General features: G+C 39.1%; 1 protein-coding gene across 1 annotated transcript; it reads right to left on the bottom strand.

Moving 5' to 3' along the window:
* Positions 1 to 893: 893 nt before the first annotated feature.
* LOC115158560 (regulator of G-protein signaling 5) lies at positions 894 to 12,803 on the bottom strand. The gene is made up of 5 exons (XM_029707663.1): positions 12,660 to 12,803; positions 9,496 to 9,609; positions 8,173 to 8,234; positions 3,155 to 3,321; positions 894 to 3,044 (listed from the first exon to the last, which is right to left on the bottom strand). The coding sequence occupies exons 1-5, from the start codon at positions 12,701 to 12,703 to the stop codon at positions 2,883 to 2,885; spliced, it is 549 nt and encodes a 182-aa protein (XP_029563523.1). The 5' UTR covers positions 12,704 to 12,803; the 3' UTR covers positions 894 to 2,882.
* Positions 12,804 to 16,905: the final 4,102 nt, after the last annotated feature.

Below are 16,905 nucleotides of genomic sequence, written 5' to 3' on the forward strand. Positions count from 1 at the left end.
GATGTCAGCTATTTCTTAACATTATAAAATAATGTTGTCTGGTCAGGCTTTTAATAGTATTTACACTCCTTATAAACAATGGGTTGGTTTGCTCATGAAAGGTATATTATAAAGATCTACTAAGATGTCTGACTGATATTCTTGATATTTTCCAATGACACAGCTTTGGGTAGATGTCAACACATATAACACACTACTGTGTGAGAAGTGAATACATCTAAAAGAGAGAAACCCAACGAGATGTTTATCAGGTTCACCGATGCCCCCAAGGGGCCATCACAACCCTTCTGTGATTCTAGGAACTGTGACCGTAATAAGGAGTGTGTACATGTTAGGACTTGACACTGTTTGTGTTGGCTGTATCTCCCAGAGTGCATCTGCTTCCTTTCTGTTTCCACTCGCTATTCTGACATTTTCATTCGCTCGCCGGCGAACGATGCACTCCTCCGGGGTCCGACTGACGCACTTTGTTCTGAAGAAGAAAAACACCCTCACTCGCCGTGTGGGAAAAACACAAGTCAAGAGTAAGGACGTTAGCTAACTCAGCCTCAAAAAGCTGCGTGTTTTGTTGTTGGAAAATGTCCTAGTGGGTGTTTATTTTCAATGGGCTTTATGATGCTCAAGGTTTTAAATGGTTATTTGGGGGTTTTATTCCTTTTGTATATGTATGTATCTGTGTAATAAATATCCCTTATGTCATCACACAAAGACACATAATTACTTATCATGAAACACTTGGTGTTTATAAGAAACAAATATGCTTGTGTAATCCTTGAGTATGCCTTCTCTTGGGTACTATGTTGAGAGATGTTTTCAGTTAATGATAAACTTGTGATCGCAAAAAGGGAAAAAAATCCTCTGATATTGGATAATAAAAACAGAGTGACAATAGATAGTCAGATGTTTTCTCTTTTATGACAATGAAAAGACAGTTCTCTCCTAGATACTCCTGGACCCCAGTGCTCTCTTGGCCACAACTCCCATTCATTCCAGTGGGGTAGTCATGAATAACTTAATCAACACAAATACTACTAAATACTGGTAGATACTGTATTTACATAGAAAAATAAATACATCTTCAGGAATTTAATGTATTGATGCCTTTTATGTGGGTGACTACAAATAATACATGCACAGACTGTATGAGTCAGATATTAACTTAGCACCACATAAGTCCTTACTGATGTTTTCATCAAGTGTTTTCACTAAAGGCATGACATCTTGAGCAATAGCAGTAGAGTGGCCAATCTATGCAACTGAATACCCTTATCAATGCCACTTTAGAAACATGTTTTTTGTGTTGGTATTGTTACTAAACTTTAAATTACTATATGATGTCAAGTGATTACAAAGTATGTGATCTAACATTTTGTCACTTTAGCTTCAAGTGAAAATAAATGGGAAAATCAGTTAATTAAAATGACTACAATTGTCAACTCCTGACCTGCAGTGTTGCAGAAAGTCAAATTATGCTGTATTGGGCAACAATAAGGACTTATTAAGGTATTGAGTATTTGTGTAATAGTACTTCAATGAAATGGCTATGACAGCTGCACTTCTTAAATACATAAAAACATAGAAGAGCATTATAGAAACACACTGTAAGGTAGTGATATATTATTGCTACATGGGACTGAGAGACCCTTTGCATAACCAAAGACCTCCACCCTCAAAACCATATACTTCTCTGACTATGAAAGGTGTGAAGGCTAGTTATTATAGTGAATGGTTAGTGACAAACAGAAATGCTGAAAGCTGTATTGAAATTCTGGATAAGATTAGTTAGTCAATAATGGAGTGCATATCTTTCTCTTTGGTTAGGTTAGTAAAGTTCCTAAACGTTAAAATGATGTTGTATTGCGTGTGTCCTTTCCTCATCTCCTTTGCTTCATGACCATCTGTAGGTGAAATGAATGGCTGAAATGACCTAAGATGGAATTAATGTATGAATTAATGTATGAATTAATGTATGAATTAATGTATGAATTAATGTATGAATTAATGTATGCCTACTTAGTTCAAATGGGTCAAAAAGAATTATCTGGAGAATAGAGTTCTTTTCTCTTCTGAGATCCACCCCTACTTGGTTTTCCCATTTTAGCAACTTACAACGCAGTGGCCCGTGAACCACTGAACAAACTGCCTACCACTGATCCCAAGGATGGCCTGAGAGCACGTTGGAGCCAACTCACAGCTACTCAAGACACTTGGTCTCTATGTCTGTTGTTTTTAAACTGTTTATCACTTGGCTGTGTGAACGCTAGTGTGGCCAAGTCCCTCACCCGTTCTCCCCCATTTAGAACACTTGATGGGTACTGGATGTGTCACTAAGAGTCTCAAGGCAGAGGTCAGATTGTTCTCTCCAGAAACTCTGAAAGACACTTCAGTTTTTTTTCTGGGAAAGCTATGATGTACAAATATGGTGTGTCTATCTGTCTGTCTAGGATCTTCCTTGTTATTTAGACTATGGGACAAAATCATTGCGAGAGATTTTGTCTGCAATATTTATGACCTTTGGTAAATCTTCCCAAGAGATGTGATGTTCCAATGTATTTGTTTAAATCACTGTTTAATTGATTGGTGGTTTGTTTGTCCCTTATTTAACAAATACTGTCAAAATGTATGTTCCATACTCTTTACTTTTTGAATTGACATGTGACATTTTGATTGGCTGCAGGTAGATAAGACAAATATAGAAGTAATTTGAAATATAGATTTAAGTTGGTCTAGAATGAGATCAATCTTTATGATGGCCCTTAGTTATCAAACCTGCAGTCTCGCTTGTGTCATTTGCATCAAATTATTTAAAAAAGGCCTAATTCCATCCACTTCAAATGACATCCAATTGGTTTGGAATTGACCCTTATTCTGCGATCATCTCCTTATTTGACCAGCTCCTGGTACTGCTCAGATCTCAGGAAGCGGCCAAAGGAGTCCTTCTCCATCAGAGCATAAATTCTCTTCTGGGCCAGGTCAAAGGTCACAGGGGAAAGATCAACCAGGTTCCTCAGGGTCACATCCTTGGTGTAATGATCAATGTTCACCTGGAGGGAGGAAGAGAGAGCGAGAAAGAGACATAGAAAGGCAGGCAAAGGTAAGTCTGGGCTTCCACAACAAATACAACGACAGATTTGATGGCCACATTTTCTGTCACCTCTCTGGGTCCCTCGGTCTGGATGAAGTCCTCATAGATCTTCCTGGCCTTCACAGCCATCTTCATGGGAGACTTGGTCTTCTTGAAGTCCTCGCAGGCCACCCAGAACTCAATGTTCTCCTCACTGAATTCAGAGCGCAAGAAGCTACGGAACATGGCCAGGCCACCTTGGAGATGAAGAGATAGATGGAGAAAGAGAGAGAGAACAAGTAGTCCCATATTTTCCTGCCACACAGAGAGCATTGTGCCATTCCTCTAACATCTCCCATGAGACCTGAATTCTGGAGACAAACTGCCACTGTGCCTCTGTTTTAAACTGTTAGATGATGTGATAGGACTATCTCCGATAGCTTATGTGGTTGGTACAGTAGCACAGTGTTTACAACAGCAGAGTTTGGGTTGGATTCTTACATGGCCCGCTAATCCTCAATATGTGTTGCTTGTGAGTCATTTTGTATAAAAGTGTCTGCTGAATTGAGAACATTATACTGGGCCTGACTATATATAAATAAATAACCAGCATCCTGATCCAGCCACTTCACTTTATTTATTTCCATCAAATGTGATTGTTTGATGTTTAGTTCTTGGAGCTCCTCATCTGTGTCAAATGTTCTTTAGTGTACACTTTAAAATAAAGGTTATTTGTTGCTTGTGGGTCCCAGGCAGAATTCCCACATTGAATGTGAGAAGAAACTGTACATGTATCATTGCCACACAGGAAGCACTTCATGTCTAAATTAAAATGTACAGGAAGTGCAACTTCAAGAGAAGTTTTGGAGAATTTTTTTATTTTTTTTTAACTCAAATTGCAAAACAAACATTAGGAAATGATTTGTTTTGTTAACCACACCCTCCAATGCCACAAACTAAAATGTATGCAATTTAGCAAATGAAGGAACACTCAGATGGTGGTTCAAAGGTCCAAGGTTCATTTAGATTTTGGCTCCAGAGGTGCAATGGGGAAACTGAGGAACCAATAAGTGGAAACCTGTTGGAGAAAGCAATTTAGCTAGCGGATGTGAGGAAATCAATTATTTGACACATTTTACATGACTTAGTGGTTACGTTTTTCTCTAGCTAGCTAGTTCGATAACTAAGCTAACCTAAATGCTAGCTAGCTAGGTAACATTTTCTGATATCCCTAGAGGGCTAGAGTTTGAAGTGTAGCTAGCTAGCTAGGTTGCCTGAATGCAAGGTAGTAGCTTAGTCTTGAGTCAAATGAGGAGGTAGCTAGCTACCTAGATATTTCACAGCCTCCCAGCATTCCTGTTGTTAGTTGCCTTATGCCAGAGTACCTGTTTTGTAAAAGGTATGTGTGTGCGCGCAGGTGCCTTCATGGCCTTCCCGCAGGACGCCAATATTATGAATGAGTGTGAATTGTGAATTAAATGAAGTTCCTTTATGAACGAGTTCTGATTATGATTGTCTGCTTAACACTAATATGTGATTAAGGATTTCGAACTAGGCCTATGCCTTTTGCATTTAACACCAGTTACAGTATGTGGTTTAATTGTCATTTTGAAAGTGGTATGTCCCAGGGAGGGGCAGAGAGAATTTAAATTCCTGGTTTTGGCTTCTTTGGCAGAGTGATCTTGGTAGTTGTAAGGGGAGGCTTATGTAAGCCTGGTATACCCCAACCTGAGTCTTTATGGAATAGACAGGTTGCCTACAAGGCATTTTCTTTTCATTTAAGTAAAATTACATTTTATTATTTTGTAAATATTTCAGATTGTGGGTCTAGACCACAATCGTCACCTGAACGTAAAAGCATAGCTTCTGCAACAGAACTTGCCTGCCTCCTGCAAGATTTCTGCCCCTACGACTACAAGTTCCCCATTTTACAATATTGCTTTCATTACAGGATTTGGTTTTTCCATTTATATTTTGAGGTTGGACTTTAGCACATAGGGTGCACCGATTGGTGTCACCTCGTCAGTCAGTATGTGCTATACCTGTGCTGGTTGCCATCTCGTTAGTAGGAAGGTGTTTCACCTGTGTTGACCCAGGTGCTATTTAGGAGTGGCTGGCTGAGTGCTCCAGTTGAGGGTGAGCGATGTTGGGAGAGCTGCACTTTGTCAGCTGGGATGCGATTTCGAGCGCACCTTATTTAAGTTTGAAAGAAGCCAGTTTTGGTGTTTCCCATGTTTGTTTTGCTCCATATTGTTTTCACTCTCTATCCTAAGTTGTTGTGGGTTTTTCTTTTAGTTGGTCTTTCCGGAGGCAATCCAAGTGGGCATCCATGGTGGGTGTCTTTCAGAACCCCTTACTAGTGGCTTTGCCAATTTTCAGGGGGCACCCACATGGGTGCCTTTCAGAACCCCTTTTGAACCCCTTTCTCTTTGTCAATAATTTTTTTTGTTAGATCCCTTTGTTGTGAGCGACATTTGAGTTTGTCTTGGTGGAACGTAACACTTTACAGTAAGTGATGTGGCTGTATGAGTGTTTGCAGTAATACAGTAGAGCATTTGGTTGAGAATAAATATAGAACATTGAAAAACACCTATTTAAACCTCATGAGGGAAACTCAGGGGGAATCCATATTAACTGTAATGTTAATGTCAAAAGTTCTTCATTAGATAATCAGAGCACAGCAGTTTCCAGTTCCCGGGTAATTAATCACTTTAGTTTTGAGCTGAGCTCTATCTGGGGAAGTTACAATAACAGCCCTAACCTCTCATAGCTTCATAGCTACTCTACAAGCTATGAGTTTTGCTGGAGAGGAGACTGATGGGGCTGCTCAGAGGAGTTGCACCACTGGGTTAATCTGATGGTTGTGTGTGTGTGTGTGTGTGTGTGTGTGTGTGTGTGTGTGTGTGTGTGTGTGTGTGTGTGTGTGTGTGTGTGTGTGTGTGTGTGTGTGTGTGTGTGTGTGTAGGCCACTACCATACACTAAGATCAAAGCATGTGATACCATTACAACCCACATAAACATGTACTTATGTACGTAAGCACTGTACATATCTGATCCCAGATGAATATATGATTTACACATGTACAGTGCATTCGGAAAGTATTCCGACCCTTTGACTTTTTCCACATTTTGTTACATTACAGCCTTACTCTAAAATTGATTAAATAAATGTTTTTCCTCATCAATCTACACAAAATACCACATAATGACAAAGTGAAAACAGGTTTTTAGAAAGTTTTACAAATGTAATATAAAAAAAAATATATATATATATATATTTTTTTTTATACAAATTTAATATAAAAATAAAAATAATATATATATATATATATATATATATATATATATATATTAAATTTGTAAAACTTTCTAAAAACCTATATATATATATACCTTATTTACATAAGCATTCAGACCCTTTGCTAAGAGACTCAAAATTGAGCTCAGGTGCATCCTGTTTCCATTGATCATCCTTGAGATGTTTCTACAACTTAATTGGACATGATTTGGAAAGGCACACAACGGTCTGTATAAGGTCCCACAGTCGACAGTGCGTGTCAGAGCAAAAACCAAGCCATGAGGTCGAAGGAAGTGCCCATAGAGCTCCGAGACAGGATTGTGTGAAGGCACAGTGGCCTCCATAATTCGTAAATGGAAGAAGTTTGGAACCACCAAGACTCTTCCTAGAGCTGGCCGCCCGGCCAAACTGAGCAATCGGGGAGAAGGGCCTTGGTCAGGGAGGTGACTTAGAACCCGACAGTCACTCTGACAGAGCTCCAGAGGTCCTCTGTGGAGATGGGAGAAACTTCCAGAAGGACAACCATCTCTGCAGCACTCCACCAGGCCTTTATGGTAAAGTGGCCAAACGGAAGCCACTCCTCAGTAAAAGGCACATGACATCCCACTTGGAGTTTGCCAAAGGAAGGACTCTCAGACCATGTGAAACAAGATTGCCTGGTCTGATGAAACCAATATTGAACTCTTTGGCCTGAATGCCAAGCATCACTTCTGGAGGAAACCTGGCACCATCCTTACGGTGAAGCATGGTGGTGGCAACATCATGCTGTGGGGATATTTTACAGTGGCAGGGACTGGGAGACTTGTCAGGATCGAGGGAAAGATGGAAGTACTGAGAGATCCTTAATGAAAGGAGCTCAGACTGGGAGCTCAGACTGGGGTGAGGAGCTCAGACTGGGGTGAAGGTTCACCTTCCAACAGGACAACAACCCTAAGCACACTGCCAAGACAACGCAGGAGTGGCCTGAATGTCCTTGAGTGGCCCAGCCAGAGCCCGAACATCTCTGGAAAGACCTGAAAATAGCTGTACAGCGACGCTTCCCATCCAACCTGACAAGGCTTTAGAGGATCTGCAGAGAAGAATGGGAGAAACTCCCCAAACACTGCTTGTAGCATTATAACCAAGAATACCCAAGGCTGTAATTGCTGCCAATGGTGCTTCAACAAAGTACTGAGTAAATGGTCTATTTTTTATACATTTTCCAAAAATTCTAAAAACCTGTTTTGCGTTGCCATTATGGGGTATTGTCTGTATATTGATGAGAATATTTTTTCTTAATCAATTTTAAAATAAGTCTGTAATGTAACGAAATGTGGAAAAAGTCAATGGGTCAGAATACTTACAGAATGCACTGTATGTTATGAGTAAGGAGAGATTCCTGGCATTCGCGTGCACACACACACACACACACACACACACAGCCTAGAGGAATGCACCACAATGGAACATTTAGACCAGGCCTTTGAGGAAGGCATATTTTCCAGCAGTTTAATTTTAGACGCAGGTTTCATTTATTACACAATATAGATGTTATGTCCACAGATGGATTATGAAATGTTACTTCTCTGGATCTGGATAACGAGAGTGAATACCATTAGAGTTACTGTAATCAATACCATCAGAGTTACTGGAATCCTATACTAGTCTGTCTGCTCTGTATTTGGCATGACTCGTAAAGTTTCATATGATGGGGTGAAGAAACATATTGTTTTGCACAAGACCTCATGGCTTTTCGTAAGGACTTATTTGTTGTGTGTGTGTGTGAGAGTGTGCTTGCGTGCGCATGCCTGTAGATCTGGGCATACTCACAGCTGTTGGTCAGCACATGGTCCAGGGACTCACGCCACTGAGAAGCCTCCTCAGGAATAGGCCTGTACAACACACAAACACAATATTACACAATACAACACCCACATATTATAGTCAATCACCGTAAACTTCATTTAACATGAGACAAGCAAATGAGCACGGTCAGTCCTTACTAACCAAAGAAAGAGAAGAACTGTATCTTCTGTAAGGCCCAAACAATACTAGCCTTTGGTTGGAATATATTTCCTGCCTATTCATCTTCACCAAGTCAGCCCATTATCAGAAGGCCATGTTAACAGCTGGATTCAGAGAATCCCACCCGGAGTGTTTTATCCCCAGGGTCAGAGGTTTGCCACTCACAGCCTCTTCATACTGCTCCCTGTAAGGTCATTGAGGTCCTCGATTGCCCTCCCATAACACACACACACACACACACACACACACACACACACACACACACACACACACACACACACACACACACACACACACACACACACACACACACACACACACACACACACACACACTAGTGAGAGAGAGAGCCCTTCAGCATCTCATCTTTAATGATGGCTGTTCTACTGAGCTAGTGGGTAAATAGCTTGCAAACATCCATTATGTAAGAGGTTACGCAATTAAGTGGAAGACACAGTATGCAATGCTGTTATGGTAAATTTGGAGATTATTTAATATGTAAACATCACTGTGACACTTCACAGGATGTTCTCTCCCCCTCATTCTCTCTCTCCTGCTTTCTCTTTCTCCTCTTCCTTCAACACTCACTTTCCGTAATCATACATACAACTGATTATTTCCCTGTAGAAGGTAGTGCATGATAAACTGTAGAGACTGAACACATATAGTACAGTATATACATTTTTGTGATAAACAACCATTATCTTGGTCTTGTCAGTTCCAGTGCCTGGGACGGAGATGTTCCAGGCATCTGATACAGTACATGCAATGGTCTCTGTACATGCACGGCTATCAATTATGAGGCTAACATGCATACTGACATTCCACAGGCATGGAGACAAGCTCTCCCTCTCTTCCTAAGTCAGATTTGGAGATGAAAGCCAAGCAGGAAATCATGGAAGTAATTTACAATTGTCTATTTGACACTGTTTGAAGTAGAGTAAGGCCTAAACGTTTCACTCCTTTGAGGAGCACTTGAAGTAAAATGATCACTTGAAAATTGACTGAATCTGAGTCAGGGATGTAACTGACAGACCATGTAGCGATAAGGTGTGTTCACGCACTCACGCGAGAGAGAATGCATTCCTGTTAATCTTTGTGTGTGCGAGGACTGTCTGTGCTACTCACTTCTGAAGCTTCTCTGGCTTCTTCTCTGGTTTCTCTGGGTATGGGATGATCAGGTCAATGCCATTCTCAGGCTTCTGGAGGAGAACCCCCAACTTAGACTTAATCTCTTTAGCCCTAAGAAAGGAAAGTCATGAGGAAATAAGGCCATTTAGGAGGATGCTGTAATGTTTTAAATGGCACACATTCATGAGTTAGAACAGTATAACAACACTAGTAATGACTTTGGCTAATGCAGATTGTATTCAGATAAACCAAGTGAGACACAGATAGCTATAACTAATCAATCAAGTTCAATATAATACAAGTTGAACAGCAATCAGCAACAGAGCAAAATACATACCCAACCTCAAAAAGGAGGGACTAATCATAAACTAAGCCTACACATTCATTTATTTGGATTTTAAATTTCCCCTTTCAGACCCAGGATAATACAAACGCATCCTCAGATGAATCAGACCCAGGATAATACAAACACATCCTCAGATGAATCAGACCCAGGATAATACAAACACATCCTCAGATGAATCAGACCCAGGATAATACAAACACATCCTCAGATGAATCAGACCCAGGATAATACAAACACATCCTCAGATGAATCAGACCCAGGATAATACAAACACATCCTCAGATGAATCAGACCCAGGATAATACAAACGCATCCTCAGATGAATCAGACCCAGGATAATACAAATGCATCCTCAGATGAATCAGACCCAGGATAATACAAACACATCCTCAGATGAATCAGACCCAGGATAATACAAACACATCCTCAGATGAATCAGACCCAGGATAATACAAACATATCCTCAGATGAATCAGACCCAGGATAATACAAACACATCCTCAGATGAATCAGACCCATTAGTAGAGGTCCTGTGATGTAGCCTTTGTTTTCAATGGCACAGTGTCAGGAGTTAGATTACATTATAATCTAATCATAACATGTAAAAGGGCTAAAAGGTTATGTCATTTTTATAATATGACTTTCATTTTAATCTTCAATCAGCTTATTATGTTAACTATTAATCAGAATAATCAAAAGACCCACTTCTAAGCCATCTCAAACTTAAAGAGAGTGTCCACAATATTTTGTGGACACAATTACACACTAACAATTTTACTTGCTATTTGCAAAAAGGCAATAATCAAAATACATATTTTTTTTACAAAGAGGACATTTAAGTGAGTAAACCAAAAATACTTTGAATAGAATACCCACCTTTATCATTATCTACTGCTCCCATTACTCAGGTTAGAAAAACAGCAGAGACAACTAAACAAAACAAAGTCTGATCAATAATTCATGACGTGGTGAGCCTCATGTAGTTGATTCCTCTTTGTACCTTTCATCGATCCATGTAGTCAGTGATCAATAGATGGGCTCAACTAAAACCCCAGCCACACATGCAGACACACGTGCAGCCTCTTGTTAGCAAGACAGACCTTGTTGTTCCTGACCGGGGATGACACCCAACTACATCTACACTCTTAGAAAAAAGGGTTCCAAAAGGGTTCTTTGGCTGTCCCCATAGGAGGAACCCTTTTTAATTCCAGATAGAACCCTTTTTGGTTCCAGGTAGAACTCTTTTGGGTTCCACATAGAACCCTCTGCCTTCCCTGTAGCTCAGTTGGTAGAGCATGGTGTTTGCAACGCCAGGGTTGTGGGTTCGATTCCCACGGGGGGGCAGCACAGGAAAAAAAAATTATGAAATTGTATGAAATGTATGCATTCACTACTGTAAGTCGCTCTGGATAAGAGCGTCTGCTAAATGACTAAAATGTAAATGTCAATGTAAAGGGTTCTACCTGGAACCAAAAAGGGTTCTCCTATGGGGACTGCCAAAGAACCCTTTTAGGTTCTAGATAGCACCATTTTTCTAAGAGTATAGATTCCAGGTAGGGTTGCAAAATTCCAGGAACTTTCAAATTCCTGGTTTTCCAGAAATCCTGGTTGGAGGATTCCAGATATCCTGCTTATTCCCTCCTATCTCCGGGATCTTTCAACTGCAATTTCTGGAAAACCAAGGAATTTATTGAAAGTTCCAGGAATTTTCAACCCTAACTACAACAGACCACACATTTCCATGGGTTTCTACAGAATATTCATTCTAACCAGTGCTGTAATTAAGAGATTGCCCAGGAGTTCAGGGCATTGACATTTTAAATCAGGATAGCCCACATGAAGAAGAAAATAATTTGTTATGATTTTTAGACGTGTTAGTAGCATTGGTCTAGGCAACTTTTTTTAGGACATCTCCAAGTAACGATGTGTAATTAAAAAAGAAATCCCCCATGAAAAGGATACTATACTGTATCTTAAATTTAGTTTTTTTGATCAACTGGTAACTGTTCTAATTGTTTGACTGATGAGCGGCTTTCAGGGAATGCCTGTTTGAAAAACATCCCTGAATTATTGCCATAAGTTACTTATGAACTTCCTACTATTTCATAAAAATACTTCTCCAAATAATAGTCTGATTTAGGAAATCCATAACTCAATATAAAAGTATACATCATATGCATGAATACTATATTAATCAACCCATTTAACAGGAACAGGGCAGTGCAGTATATTATACTGATTCCACTTTCCCTTTTGGCTGCTTTTACTGTTTTATAAATTCATGACCAGAGGATGACAAAGAGCAGATAGTGAACCTCTGTTTTGCTTTTAAGCTTGGCTAAATGTTCCTGTCTTGCATGTGGACGCAATTGACCTGCTGCTGAGTTGGTGCTGCAAATGGGAATACAGTCAGCCAAATGCTATCCTTCAGGTATTAAGATCATGAAACTATACCTTAATCTCTGCAACTGGAAATGTGTAACTTTTTGGACAGTTGAAAATGTTTGATCAAGTATTTAAATCAACTTTAAACTTTCCATTTGTCTTAAAATGAACTATATTCACAATAATCTAGATTACCATACAGAATCTTTCAATAATTTAAACCATGCTAAAAACATCTCAGCATTTTTACAAAATGAAAAAAAAACTATAAATACAGAAATCTGATTTTTAATATAGATCAAACATTTTCTGACTAAGAAATCAACTCAGAAATGTTTTGAATGTAATTTATCTGGGCTTATTTCAGGCAAAAATAGGAGAGATTACCCTTTCAGAGAAACAGAAGAGCACAATGCTTTTGGTATCTCACCTTATCCGACATGTTTGGGGCAACGCAGCTAATCCTTTACACATTTTCTGAAGTTTTCCTTTTTGATGTTTTGTTGAGTGAGTCCACCACCGTAAGATTCAGAGTCCTTTTTCTTTTTGACTGTCCTTCAGCACTCTTGGGGAGTTTATATACAGAGAGCCTATTGGCTTTGGGACAAGAGCATTAGCCAATGAAACGGATGTCTGCGACTGCAGGCAGAGGAGTCAGGGTCGACTGCATGAGAAGTGGTCTGCTAGAACTGGTATGGTTGGAAGTAGAGGTTAATCCCTAACCACAGATCTGGGATCAGATGCTTACATTTCCAAAGATAAAAAAGTTGCACTGAACTCAACCATTGATCAGGTGGTGAAAGAGAAATTTGTTAAGTAATTTATTAGATAAATCCATGCTAGTAGATACCCATAGACTTCCATTCATTGTGCTAACTTTATTAGAATTGGCTTGCGATATTACCTCTAACTTCCTTCATACTGGACACAGAGACATGAAAAGTATATCCACGAGTTCATCTGACTCATTGCCAAAATCCCGAAGTATCCCTTTTATTAACACGCAAATCAAGATTACTTTAGTAAAACTTTATTTAAAGGGTCCTTAATAAACAAAGGCATTTATAAATTGTGTGCTCAAAATGTATTAATAATTACTCCCACATTTATAAACCATGTACTAATCATTAGTAAAGTATTTTTGCAGTCCCAAATCTAAAGTGAACTCTATCTATACTTTATAAATACAGAAAGATGAAAGATGGGCATGCCATTGCTAGACATTCCTGTGGTACCTGGTAAAACAATTATCACACAAAACAGGATGTTTAAGGAAATATATATATATATATATATATATATATATATATATATATATATATATATATATATATATATGTGTGTGAATAACTAGCGTACTGATATTTACAAATGTTGGAGTAATGATTTAATAAATGGTGAGCAAACTGTAAATGCCTTATAAATGGTTTATTATGGACCTTTAAATAAAGTATTCCCATTCCTTTTGATTATCTTTCTCAATTAGAAAAAAATTGTTTTCAGATAAACATGATCTATTTGAGCAATGTATGCTAGGCCTTTTCAACCATCACACAAAGCAAACATCATTAGCTATAAATAGGAAACGTTCAGTCACAGATATCCCATCTACAGCCATTTAAGAAAACAAGGTGAAAGACCAAACCTTATAATTCATATGGGAGTTAAGACAGTCATTTTTTGTTCATATATAATTATTACAAGAGGACTGGACCTCATGTTAGAAGAAGTTGATAAAATGATGGAAATACAACAATGTAAAGTAGTTGTGTGTTGAATTGTTTGCAACATTGTGTTGATTAGACAGTGTGACAAATGCAACTGACCATGCTGTAATCAAGAAAACAATAGTAAACAGTGATTGCATTTCCCCATTGACAAGTAATGGAATGCATAGACATAGAGGCCACACCCACACTCTCCAGCTTTCTTTGGCACTAGCAAGTAGACTGAGGTTTGGACTTGGGATGTTAAGTTCCCATTCCCATATAGCTGATAGCCATTGTTACTAATGCACAGTAAAGCAAAAAAGGCTTGTTCACTTTGGAGGTTGACTTTCCCATGCCAACTCTGTCATGAGCTACTCTCAGTAGACAAAGGGTTGAACTTGAAGCCTTAAAATGTACATTATTAGCCCCCACAATAGTATAGGCATTGGTTGAGGCTCAATGTTAAATTAAATTCGCCCTACCATCATACTTAAGCCAATATAACACCAAGCTTTATGAAAATTTGCAAATCAACTTGACTGGAGGTACACAACACACTCCTCACCTCTCGTCATGGGCTGTCCAGCTGTTCCCCGAAAACCACATTCCAGATTTTTTTAAAGGGTTGTTAGCAATTGAGTTTTCAGATTATTTTCTGCTCCTACCTAGCTCAACTTCTAAACGTCGGATAAAAACAAGACTATAGCGTCCATAAAGGGACCATTGGACTCATTTCTGTCCATTAAGGACCAACTACAGTGGGGGGGAAAAGTATTTGATCCCCTGCTGATTTTGTACGTTTGCCCACTTACAAAGAAATGATCAGTCTATAATTTTAATGGTAGGTTTACATGAACAGTGAGAGACAGAATAACAACAAAAAAATCCAGAAAAACGCATGTCAAAAATGTTATGAAATGATTTGCATTTTAATGAGGGAAATAAATATTTGACCCCTCTGCAAAACATGATTTAGTACTTTTCAAGTGCAACTTTAGTAATGATGGTTTTTGGAAACAGCTCTGAGATTTAACAATGTGCCTACTAAGGTTGTAACGATGAACATACACGACCGTACAAATGTTTGGGGTCACTTAGAAATGTCCTTGTTTTTGAAAGAAAAACATTTTTTTGGTCCATTAAAATAACATCAAATTGATTAGAAATACAGTGTAGACATTGTTAATGTTGTAGATGACTTTTGTAGCTGGAAACGGCAGATTTGTTATGGAATATCTACATAGGCCTACAGAGGCCCATTATCAGCAACCATCACTCCTGTGTTCCAATGGCACGTTAATCATTTTAAAAGGCTAATTGATCATTAGAAAACCCTTTTGCAATTATGTTACCACAGCTGAAAACTGTTGTGCTAATTAAATAAGCAATAAAACTGGCCTTCTTTAGACTAGTTGAGTATTTGGAGCATCAACATTTGTGGGTTCGATTACAGGCTCAAAATGGCCAGAAACAAAGCACTTTCTTCTGAAACTCGTCAGTCGATTCTTGTTCTGAGAAATGAAGGCTATTCTATGCGAGAAATTGCCAGAAAACTGAAGATCTCGTACAACGCTGTGTACTATTCCATTCACAGAACAATTGGCTCTAACCAGAATAGAAAGAGGAGTGGGAGGCCCCGGTGCACAACTGAGCAAGAGGACAAGTACATTAGAGTGTCTAGTTTGAGAAACAGATGCCAAAAAGTCCTCAACTGGCAGCTTCATTAAATAGTACCCGCATAACACCAGTCTCAACGTCAACAGTGAAGAGGCGACTCCGGGATGCTGGCCTTCTAGGCAGAGTTCCTCTGTCCAGTGTCTGTGTTATTTTGCCCATCTTATCTTTTCTTTTTATTGGCCAGTCTGAGATATGGCTTTATCTTTGCAACTCTGCCTAGAAGGCCAGCATCTCGGAGTCGCCTCTTCACTGTTGACATTGAGACTGGTGTTTTGTACTATTTAATGAAGCTGTCAGTTGAGGACCTGTGAGGCGTCTGTTTTCAAACTAGACATTAGTTTTAAGCCCAGGCCCTGTCCCCGCAGGAGGCCTTTTGCCTTTTGGTAGGCCGTCATTGTAAATAAGTATTTATTCTTAACTGACTTGCCTAGTTAATAAAGGTTAAATAAAATAAAAAAATGTAACTTGTGACAACTTCTCACACAATAACCATGGCTGACATCAGCATGGTTGGTTGGATCATGGTGCTGGAATTTTAGAGGTTAAATTGTCCAACATATATTCAATAAATGTTAACCGTTAGTTGCTTTGAACAAAATACCATAATGCAGTAAATCAGTCCCTCGGTACCATTTATGCTTCATCTGCATGTTTACAGTACATTGAAAGTAAACAATCCCTCCAAATCTAATGTGAGGAATCCTCTGAGAAGAACACGGGGGAAAAAATACAACAAATGTCAAAAACAAATGATGAACAAGCTTGAAAAATTGCAATTACACACTCATGATACTCAAAGAACAAGTAAACATGACATACAGTCTGATCCTTCTACTGTCTGAAGAACATTCTGTGTAGAAAGAAAAAAAGAGAACCCTTAATTTGGCTCAGAGATGCTGGAGATCCAAGACAGGAACTAAAACAATACCATTCTCTGGTCGACGGAACATGATTTACAGCCGGTAGCCATGCTATAGAGACCAGGCTGCTTGGCAGGGAGGGATATTTGGAGAGCACACGGAAAACAGAGGCCAGTTTCCTGAACAGGAGAAGGTGCCGTTCCTGTCCCAGACAAACCAGGACCACACTAGTTACATAAACAAGGGTCTTAACATTGTTCTACTGAAATATCAAACTTACTTGATAACGTTTTCCCCTGAGTTACAATAACAAAGGCCAAAGAATTAATATTTTGACCAGATTCGTTGAGACTTGCTAACTTGTCTTTGCTCCTTGTGTGCTGTGTTGTCTATAGAACATGTAGGCTATGGATCTAATCTATAGACCTCC

Source organism: Salmo trutta, chromosome 22, assembly GCF_901001165.1.
Source record: "Salmo trutta chromosome 22, fSalTru1.1, whole genome shotgun sequence".
Classification (NCBI taxonomy): Eukaryota; Metazoa; Chordata; class Actinopteri; order Salmoniformes; family Salmonidae; genus Salmo; species Salmo trutta.